The 10,907-nt window shown below is 45.1% G+C and overlaps 1 protein-coding gene across 2 annotated transcripts in view; it reads right to left on the bottom strand.

The window, feature by feature from the left end:
- Positions 1 to 293: 293 nt before the first annotated feature.
- Positions 294 to 10,907, bottom strand: part of si:dkey-82f1.1 (DENN domain-containing protein 2A) — a 51,167-nt gene continuing 40,553 nt past the window's right edge. For both annotated transcript variants that reach the window (XM_014169829.2, XM_014169830.2), the window contains exons 11-20: positions 7,262 to 7,331; positions 6,786 to 6,863; positions 5,202 to 5,342; positions 4,755 to 4,903; positions 3,447 to 3,624; positions 3,164 to 3,205; positions 2,914 to 3,010; positions 2,485 to 2,751; positions 1,945 to 2,031; positions 294 to 1,724 (exon numbers count right to left, since the gene is read on the bottom strand). In XM_014169829.2, coding sequence (XP_014025304.1) covers positions 1,693 to 1,724; positions 1,945 to 2,031; positions 2,485 to 2,751; positions 2,914 to 3,010; positions 3,164 to 3,205; positions 3,447 to 3,624; positions 4,755 to 4,903; positions 5,202 to 5,342; positions 6,786 to 6,863; positions 7,262 to 7,331 — 1,141 coding nt within the window. In that variant the 3' untranslated portion in view covers positions 294 to 1,692. The remainder of the gene's footprint in view (positions 1,725 to 1,944; positions 2,032 to 2,484; positions 2,752 to 2,913; positions 3,011 to 3,163; positions 3,206 to 3,446; positions 3,625 to 4,754; positions 4,904 to 5,201; positions 5,343 to 6,785; positions 6,864 to 7,261; positions 7,332 to 10,907) is intronic.

The following is a 10,907-nucleotide window of genomic DNA, read 5'->3' as shown; positions in this document are numbered from 1 at the left end:
CAAGAAAAACGGGTGGATTATCATTGCCGCTGTAAGGAGAGGGACAAAGGGACAAAGCTATTGCGAAACCTTATCAGCCCTCTTATAATTATCTAAAGTTGTGAAATAACCCTAAATAAAGATTTAAAATACCCCTATTGGCTATTTTATTTGTTTATATGACACTATTCGAATAATACGTGGTATAAATAGTACACATTACTAGGGTTTTACCTATAACTAGGCCGTGTACTTAAAAACAATGTGTAATGACCTTTGGCAAAATATGTTTAGCATAATGATTTTTCGTTCGATATCATTAGTCATTTATTTATAGCAAACGAGGAAAATCGATTGTGCAATTCATCTTTACAGAAAGCATAATAAATTGAGCACTGACGGTTAACTGAACTCTGAACAACTGGAGCCTGTCAGGTTTGAATTAAATAGATAATAGAGCGCCCTCCAGTGGATAATATAGGTAATTACCTAACAGGTAAGGTTTCAGTTGTGCATTGTACAGTTCCATCTGAAATCAAGTCAGTAACCTATTGCATGTCTGTTAAAAATGAAAACAATTATGTGACCTATAAAACACATAACATATTTGAATAAGCAGTTTATAACATTGTGATAGCTGTTTTGTCTATAACATCCTCTGCAAGATCAAACAATCAAATAAACTTTGGGTATTTCTTAATTAAAAATAATACACGTTTATGGTGAAACTAGTGGTGTTTTAGATTGACATACTGAACATATTTTTCTTCAACATCAAGTCCATCTTAAACACGCCTCTTTTCATGAGATCTGATTTCACACTTCTCCCACTCGATCCATTTTTTTCCTTCATCCAGGAATGATTTTCCAATCATTCCCCTCTCTTTTTCCTCTTTTTGGCGTACACCCAGTCCAATCCATAGTTCACTCTCCTATCACAGTGGTACATTTCCTCAATAGTAACCTAGAGTGCTCTACAATCGATCGTCTGATCAGACTACATAAAGTCCATCACAAACTACAGATTTCTTTGCTTTCATTTGAAGGAGATAAAAAGGAAGAGAAAGTTATTCTAGAAACTATACAGTATAAATTAACGTATAAGCCTCCTGTTAACAAAGAAGTTGTACTATTTTTAAAAAGACTAAAGAAATATGTGGAATGTTTAAAAGCTACTGTACAAAATTGAATTATTCTTAAGCCACCAGCAACATCCTCATGTTCTCATTGATGCCTTTTGGGATCGAGGGTGGAGTCAGTCATTCCTGAGTGACATAGAGGGAGGACACTCTATATACCAACTCTAGGAAGGGAAATGGGCTGTGCTATACAGTACATCAATGTACACTATAAAGACTGACCGCTTCACAAAAGTAAGCTCTCCACAATAGAGGCAACGGAAAGACACTCAGTAACCTCAATGGAGAACGATGTTCCTTAATGGGTCTGTGTCTTCAGGCTAGGACAATATTCATGTTTTTTGGTCCGATTCTTAAACCCCAACACCCTCAAGTCCTTCACGTTCAGTCCAAATATTGCCGGGAGTGTTCAGTCCTTGCCCAGTATGTGTCCATAAGCTTGTGGACACACACAATCCCCTACTCCATGCTTTCCACAGGGAGTTTGGGTCCTTAGACGTCTTTAGGCGAAGTGGTTTGTTCCTCTACCTCTCTTGAACATGCTCTCTCTCTCATGGAGTTCCTTCCCGATGCATCATTTCTTGGACAAAAATTTCATCTTATTTCCTGAAAATGAAAACAGGCAACAGAACCGAATCAAAAAAACGTTGGTGTGAGAGGCAAGTTCTGGCAACCTTTTCATACATTGAGGAGGAATGTAGTTTCACTAATGTATCACAATTTACAATGACAATTGAATCAGAAACTATTATGCAGAGTGACTTGGGATATGATCTATGTAGGTACTAGAGTGGATAGGGTGTATGGGAGAGGACTTGGGCCTCACCTAGACCCTTGAGGAACTTGTTGACTCCACGTTGCTCGCTCCCTGGGAGAGAGTCCAGGTAGTCTTGTGACCTCACCTCAAACAGACCTGGACACACAACAACAACAGTAGAATAATGAGAACACATACAACTGTTAGACAATTGTGCAAAATTGTCATATAATTATGCATTTCAGACAGACTTATGGCGGTGCCCATAACCAGGTACTGCTCCCCCTCTCTCCGTACCTCTTAGACCCTGCCTGGCTATACCCCCTCTCTCCGTACATCTTAGACTCTGCCTGGCTATACCCCCTCTCTCCGTACATCTTAGACCCTGCCTGGCTATACCCCCTCTCTCCGTACCTCTTAGACCCTGCCTGGCTATACCCCCTCTCTCCGTACATCTTAGACCCTGCCTGGCTATACCCCCTCTCTCCGTACCTCTTAGACCCTGCCTGGCTATACCCCCTCTCTCCGTACCTCTTAGAACCTGCCTGGCTATACCCCCTCTCTCCGTACCTCTTAGACCCTGCCTGGCTATACCCCCTCTCTCCGTACCTCTTAGACCCTGCCTGCGCTGCTCCCTCTCTGCGACAAACCCAGCGAACATCTGGGTCTCCATGAAGACCTCCAGGAACCTCTTCAGACTCTTTGAGGTGACAGCCTTGCGAAAGGCCTCGCGCTGAAAGTAGGACGGCGTGGGGGAGGGGGCTCCAGACTCATCCTCTCGATCCCCCCCGCCCATGAAGAGAGGGTAGTGGCCCACCATTTCTACGAAGAAACATACAAAGGCCTCCGACACCACAGTACTGAGGGAGCTTGAGTCTGGGGAGGGAGGGGGAGAGAGAGAGAAAGAGAGCTTTTCAACACGGAGGTCATATGCATGCATAATAAAAATATCAGTAGTCACATAGACCTTCGTCAAGGCTGTATCGGTCACAACAAGACCCTTCTGCGAGACGTGTTAATATAGTAGCACTGACTTACCGGTGGGCATCTCACTGGCCAGTTCCTTCCTCTTGTCCAGAACATGTTCCAGAGCAGCCTGCAGCTTATGAGGCAGAATGGAGTCCTCGTCATCCAGCTGGAGAGGAAAGACCGAGGTGTGAGAGGAAAGGATGACCTTGTCCCATGAGCACAGAGGTGTTGCTACATCTATAGCTGTAGACAACTGTTTAAGATATATACCGTATGTTGTTGGTCTGTTGCTATAGGTACTGTTGTTAGAGGTGTATACCTGTCTGAGGAAGCGGCTGTTGCCAAGGTCGACCACCAGGACCTAAGGAGAGAGCAAAGGGCAGGGTGATGTCATTTCCTGTCAGTTTGGCAGCCTCAGCCCTTTCTCAGAGTAGAGCCAAAGAGACCATTGTTTAATGGAGGAAAGAGTTGAGGTCAGGGGTTCACACACACACACACACACACACACACACACACACACACACACACACACACACACACACACACACACACACACACACACACACACAGTCAGTCAGCTGGGCTCGGGGGTCTGGTCTCACCTCCTCTATGGGCAGCTCTTTGAGGCTGGGCAGGGAGCTGGATAGCAGACCCACAATGAAGGGTGTGGGGGTACACACTATGTCCAGCATGGCAGGGGGCAGCACGGGGATGTATGTGTGTTGCCAGGTGAAAGGGTAAAGTAGAGCAACCACCGCATGGCAGCACTGAGACAGAGTACTGCAGAGAGAGGAAAGAGAGGGGAGAGAGATGACTATTGTTGATCAAACACATTGCTCATTTGTAATACTTCATATATATTGCTGTGGCAACCACCCAATAATGCGAATAAAGCAGTTGTTGAATTGAGAGAGAGAGATGGGAGATGTATATATGGAAAGAGAGAGAGAACAGGGTGTCAACTACTAAAATCTAGTCAAATGGGATTTAACACTATAAAAGTGGAGCGGGATTTAAAACTATAAAATATATACCGCGGGAGCGAATGAACTAACCCCACACTGTTAACTTAATGCCTCCAATATGTGTGTCTGTTTTCATTTAATTAATTCAAAAACAATCAGTGATTGCGTGGCCAGGTTTCCACTCGTTTCAATGCAACAGTAGAAAAATGTCACAGTGGAACGACACACAATCTATTGTGGATTCACAGGCATTTCAGGTGGGCTTTTAAAAAGCAATGAAGTAGTACACTCTACACAGAGCAATGTACTGTATATCCAAGAAAGCCTACAGTATTTAGCATGTCAAGAAAGACCAGCGTAGCAATTCAAGGTTTTATCTCAAGGCACCCATCAATAGCAGGTGATTAGTGGATGCTAGTGTGTCAATTGGTTGCACAAACGCCATTCTTACAGCTTAACTTTCTACACTAACCCTGTCTCTGGCTTCCATGACATATTTCCAGAGAGAAATTATTGTTCCCTAGACAACTGTATAACACAACAGCATTCCTTCCTTAACACACTCTGTCTCTCTGTCTCTCGTCCAGGAGCCGTCTGTCTCGTGTGTCTGTCTGTCTGTCTGCATGTCTGACCGTCCGTCTGTCTTGTGTGTCTCTGTCATATCCTTTTCACTGTCCTCTGCCTCTCACCTGATCCCACCTCACAGGTCCCAAGTCAGTAGAGGAGAAGCTAGAGAAGGTTGACTGATCCATAGCCTGGTCATAAACCCCCAAGCCCCTTGTTCCTATCCCTGTCCCAATAGCCCCCAGAAGTTTCCGTTTTTTAAAGATTTGAATGAGCTGGGTAGGTGTAAGCTATGGTATATGGTAATAGCTCCTCCTTATATAGGGGCTATTGTAAGGGTCTAGGGGAGAGGGAGCGGGGAAGGGGCTAGGGGGTTCCCACCTGAGTTTGTCAGCGGTGAAGAGGACCCTGCGCTCCAGCAGCAGAGAGGCGAAGACTCTGAGGAGTAGACGCAGCGACAGAGAGGAGAAGAGACACTCAAAGTCTACATGCTCCAGACGAGAGTCTGACGGACGACACAGCTCTATCACCTGCAAGAGACAGAAGGAAAGAGAGAGAGGAAAGGGAGGGAGAGAGGGATGAAGAGAGAGCGAGAGAGGGATGGAGAACAAGAGAGAGATCTATATAAACACCCTATACACATCTAGACAGGATTCATAAACACACACAGGGTTAAGCACCTAATACACATACATAGACAAAGTGACATACTAACTAGATAAAGAAGACCTCAAGTCAATTATGTTTTGAATACAGTAAAGTGACATGGCCAGTTGAGGTCTGTGCTCTAGCCCCCCAACCCTGCTGTGCACAGCTATTCCCCCTCACCTCAGTGCCTGAGCCAGGCAGGAAGTTCTTGACAGTGATGGTTCTTCCTGGGGCTGGGAATGGAGCCTCCATGATGCCCCTCATGAAGGGCTGCACAAGGGCTGGAGAGATGGCCCTCCTCTTCTCCACCTCATCCAGGATCTGTGGAGTCAGACACAACATATACATAATTCAATATGGAATAGAGTACATTACAAAGTAAACTAAGCATTCTCAATACATACTGTATACACTATACACTCACACCCTCCCCTACATCCACAGATGTTTGCACATGCACGTTCACACAGATGAATCAGTAGCTCATTACAGGGGAGCCTATCCCACTATTCCACTGCGGTAACCACTTCAGCTGGGGTTCATATGTGTGTCTGTGTACTGGGGCCAGGGCAGCAGCCCAAAAAGCCGCAGTGGGAAAGTGGCAACCAGGGAGAGGGAGGGTGGGGCTCTGTGGATGCATAGGGTGGTCCCTCCCTGTGGGGTCCTTTATGTTGGCTCCAGTCCCTCTCCCTGTGGGAGGCTGTGGGTGGCTATCCTGAAGGCCAGGGGAGAATCTCAATTGCATACTCCTCGCGTCCTGTCTCCTCACTTCTTTCTCAAAACCCATTGGAGGAGAAAGCCAGAGGTCCATCTCCTCCAATGGGTTTTGAGAAGGAGGCATGGAGAGAGGATGCGATGAGTATGCAATTGAGATCTTCCCAGGAGTTTGGCCTGACCATGTGACCTGACCAGGAAAAACTCTCTCTCTTTGACCTAGGTCCATAGACCTATACGCAGCAAATTTCCAGTGTTAAATCAACACTGAGGGTGTTAAATGTAACAGTGTTCCAGGGTCTATACAGGTCCACACTTTTCAGTGTTAAATGAAAACACTGCTTAGTGTAAAGCCTTATTTGCATATTTCCCAGTGCGCCTTTCGAGTGAATTGAGTTACCACCCATGACTGACTGTATTTGTTAGTGGCAGAGACATGGTTGTTGCATTCATTCATTTTCAGTAGTGTGGCCTTCACCAAGTGAGCTCCTAGGCAAATATTTTATAATTAAAATATAATTATTTAAGACAATACAATACGTATTTCATAGGGCCTTATTTTGAGGGCCTACTTATACCCTAATACAGTGGCCATATGCTGGCTTGTAAAGTGTAATTCCTATTGGTATCCAGCCTGGGCGTCTTTCTGAACTCAACCTGCATTCAGAATGACTGCCATGGTTAGGAAGACTAAGATAAAAGACTACCTAAAGCATCTAAACTGGAACAAACATTTCAGTTACGGGTGCAATAAGTCCAATGTACATGCAAAAACATAGATAATTTTATATATATATAGATAGATAATTTTATATATATTTTTTAAATCTACCTGCAATAAAGCATGCTGGGAAATATAATAATGATGGACCTGGTTTTGGTTCAACTCTGTTTATTAACAACACCACTGGGGTTCTTTTAAACCAATGAATGTTAATTTAACATTTACAGAGTTAATTTAACTCTTGAATCAACACTATAAATGTTACATTGGAAAATCAACACTATGTAAAACTGGCCAATTTGCTGTGTATGCATAGTATACTGTACCTTGGAGAAGAGGTCGAAACAGCCCAGCCGACTGACGATGCAGTAAACCTCTGGCAGCCTCCGGCTTTTCCCTGTGGGCTGTGGACACACAGCAGGACACAGACAGATAGTTAGACAGGGTCAGAAATAACAGCACATCAGAAGACACGAGTACCTGGACAATACTTGGATTAAACCTGTGGAAATAAGGCTGAACTTATATCAGTGCTTTACCTGGGCTGAAATACTGTAGATGCTGGTACTCATTTTGGGTACCGGTAGTATTTCTATTTAGGTGCAGGAGCTCCACAATACTTTTGAGCTAATATTCTAAAAGAGGAACAGGAGCTCAAGCAGTAGAAAATGTCAAGAACTGATTCAGATAAATAGAGTAACACTGCCTTTCCAATCACTATCATCACTCAGGTAGGTGACAGGCCTACACATGGAAGTGGATAAGGTGGAAATTCAAAAAGTAGCCATTTTTAGTTGCCTACCAGTAAACGACGACAGTATCCAAACCGTCTGCTCCCGTCCTCACCGGTCAGGACGAAGGAGAACGTTTCACTGGAAAATAACATAATTCACGCAGGTTGGAAACTAATCATATATTGGAACAATAAACCTGCTAAGAAATGGAGTGAGTTGTGTGTTGAGAATAGAGCACTCAAACCACTGTCAGGGTTGTATTTCAAAAAACAACCTCAACCAGCCAACTTTGAAAAATGTACTCCTTGCTTTTTCTGATTTAGGTCACTGACTGTGTGTGTTGAGTCAGTTACAGCACACCTCTTTTATGGTGATCTTACTCATCAACTAAACATGAGTTTTTTAATATCTAGAACAGTTGGCTACATAGCCAGCTCATTGACCTTGCTTTGAGGAAAAATCCAACCACCCTGTTAAAATCAAACCAAATCAAATTGTATTTGTCACATACAACAGGTGTAGATAAAACAGGTGTAGAGTCAATGTACTGAGTCAATGTGCGGGGGTACAGGTTAGTCAAGGTACTTGAGGTAATATGTACATGTAGATATGGGTAAAGTGACTATGCATAGATAATAAACAGCGAGTAGCAGCAGTGTAAAAAAAGGGGGGGGGGGGGGTTAATGCAAATAGTCTGGGTAGCCATTTGATTAGCTGTTCAGCAGTCTTATGGCTTGGGGGTAGAAGCTGTTAAGAGATCTAGACTTGGACCTAGACTTGGCGGTACTGCTTGTCATGCGGTAGCAGAGAGAACAGTCTATGACTAGGGTGGCTGGAGTTTTTGGCAATTTTTAGGGCCTTCCTCTGACACCGCCTGGTATAGAGATCCTGGTTGGCAGGAAGCTTGGCCCCAGTGATGTACTGGGCCGTACGCACTACCCTCTGTAGCGCCTTGCAGTCAGAGGCCGATCAGTTGCCATAAAAGGCGGTGATGCAACCAGTCACTATGCTCTCAATGATGCAGTTGTAGAACTTTTTGAGGACCCATTCCAAATCTTTTCAGTCTCCTGAGGAGGAATAGGTGTTGTCGTGCCCTCTTCACGACTGTCTTGGTGTGTTTGAACCATAATAGTTTGTTAGTGATGTGGACACCAAGGAACTTGAAGCTCTCAACCTGCTCCACTACAGACCCGACGATGAGAATGGGGGCATGCTCGGCCCTCCTTTTCCTTCGTCTTGATCATGTTGAGGGAGAGGTTGTTGTCCTGGCATCACACTGCCAGGTCTCTGACCTCTTCCCTATAGAATGTCTCATCGTTGTTGGTGATCAGGCCTACCATCGTTGTGTCGTCGGCAAACTTTAATGATGGTGTTGGAGTTGTGCTTGACCACACAGTCATGGGTGAACAGGGAGTACAGGAGGGGACTAAGCACGCACCCCTGAGGGGCCCCTGTGTTGAGGATCAGCATGGCAGATATGTTGTTGCCTACCCTTACCACCTGGGGTGACCAGTCAGGAAGTCCAGGATCCAGTTGCAGTGGGAGGTGTTTAGTCCCAGGGTCCTGAGCTTAGTGAGGAGCTTTGAGGGCACTATAGTGTTGACCGCTGAGCTGTAGTCAATGAACAGTATTCTCACGTAGGTGGGAAAGGGAAGTGTGGAGTGGAATATAGATTACATCATCTGACAATCAGTTGGGGTGGCATGCGAATTGGGGTGGGTCTAAGGTTTCTGGGATGACGGTGTTGATGTGAGCCATGACAAGCCTTTCAAAGCTCTTCATGGCTACAGATGTGAGTGCTACGGGTTGGTATTCATTTAGGCAGGTTACGTTGGTGTTCTTGGGCACAGGGACTATGGTGGTCTCATGAAACATGTTGGTATTACACACTCGGTCAGGGACAAGTTGAAAATGTCAGTGAAGACACTTGCCAGTTGATCAGCGCATGCTCTGAGTACACATCCTGGTAATCCATCTGGCCCTGCAGCCTTGTGAATGTTGACCTGTTTAAAGGTCTTACTCAGATCGGCTACGGTGAGCGTGATCCCACAGTCATACAGAAGAGCTGGTGCCCTCATGCATGCTTCAGTGTTGCTTGCCTCGAAGAGAGCATAGAAGTAATTTAGCTCGTCTGGGAGGCTCGTGTCACAGGGCAGCTCGCGGCTGGGCTTATCTTAGTAGTCCGTAATAGTATGCAGGCCCTGCCACATCCAACGAGCGTCTGAGCCGGTGTAGTAGGATTCAAAGCAGGAATCAGGAGGATAGAATTATGGTCAGATTTGCCAAACAGAGGGGGAGGGAGAGCTTTGTATGCATCTATGTGTGGTCTACAGCTTATCATGATTTACTCTACCTCAGGCGAGCAAAACCTTGAGACTTCCTTAATATTAGATTTCGCGCCCCAGCTGTTATTGAAAAATAGACACAGACCGCAACCCCTTGTCTTACCAAAGGCAGTTCTGTCTTGCCGATGCATGGAAAACCCAGCCAACTGTATATTATGTATGTCGTTGTTCAGCCACAACTCGGTGAAACATAAGATATTAAAGTATTTAATGTCCTGTTGGTAGGATAGTCTTGAACGGAGCTCATCCAGTTTATTCTCCAATGATTGCACGTTGGCCAATAGGACGAATGGTAGAGGCGGGTTACCCACTCGCAGACGAATTCTCACAAGGCACCCGGACCTGCGTCCCCTGTATCGGCTTCTCTTCTTCAAGCGAATGACGGGGATTTGGGCCTGGCCTGGTACAAGCGTTAAATCTTTTGCGTCCGACTCAGTTCGAGGTGAGTAATTGCTGTTCTGATATCCAGAAGCTCTTTTCGGTCATAAGAGACTGTGGCAGAAACATTATGTACAAAATAAGTTACAAACAAAGCAAAAAACAACACACAAAATAGCACAATTGGTTAGGAGCCCATAAAATGGCAGCCATCTCCTCCGGCGCCATTCTGCCAATCGTTGCTTGATGTCGTTAAAACCAATAAGACCCTACTTTGTTCTTCAGTCCTACTCTCAGGGCAGACTTACTCTGCAAGCACCCACACAAAGACAACTCCAAAGACAGCACCAGTCTGCCTGACAGGTGTGCGTTGACCAACGCTGGCTCTCTGACAGGCAGTGTGTCAGCCAGCTCAATGTCTTTACCCTGCAGGTGTGTGTTTGAGGGGGCTCTGTCTGTATCTAAAATGGCACCCTATTCCCTATATAGTGCACTACTTTGACCAGAGCCCTATGGTCAAAATATTTGTCGGGGAATGGACTTTACAAGGTGTCGAAGCATTCCACAGGGATGCTGGCCCATGTTGACTCCAATGCTTCCCACAGTTGTGTCAAGTTGGCTGGATGTCCTTTGGGTGGTGAACAATTCTTAGTACACACAGGAAACTGTTGAGCGTGAAAAAACCAGCAGCGTTGCAGTTCTTGACCCACTCAAACCAATGCGCCTGGCACCTACTACCATACCCTGTTCAAAGGCAGATCTTAAATCTTTTGTCTTGCTCATTCACACTCTGAATGCCACACACACTTAATCCATATCTCAGTTGTCTCAAGGCTTAAAAATCCTTCCTTAAACTGTCTACTCCCCTTCATCTATACACTGATTGAAATAGGTTTAACAGGTGACATCAATAAGGGATCATAGCGTTCACCTGGATTCACCTGGTCAGTCTATGTCATGGAAAGAGCAGGTGTACTTCATGTTTTGAACA

This window comes from Salmo salar, chromosome ssa23 (genome assembly GCF_905237065.1).
Source record: "Salmo salar chromosome ssa23, Ssal_v3.1, whole genome shotgun sequence".
Lineage (NCBI taxonomy): Eukaryota > Metazoa > Chordata > Actinopteri > Salmoniformes > Salmonidae > Salmo > Salmo salar.
The sequence above is the reverse complement of the archived record's forward strand: the minus strand, read 5'-3'. Positions and strand labels throughout refer to the sequence as shown.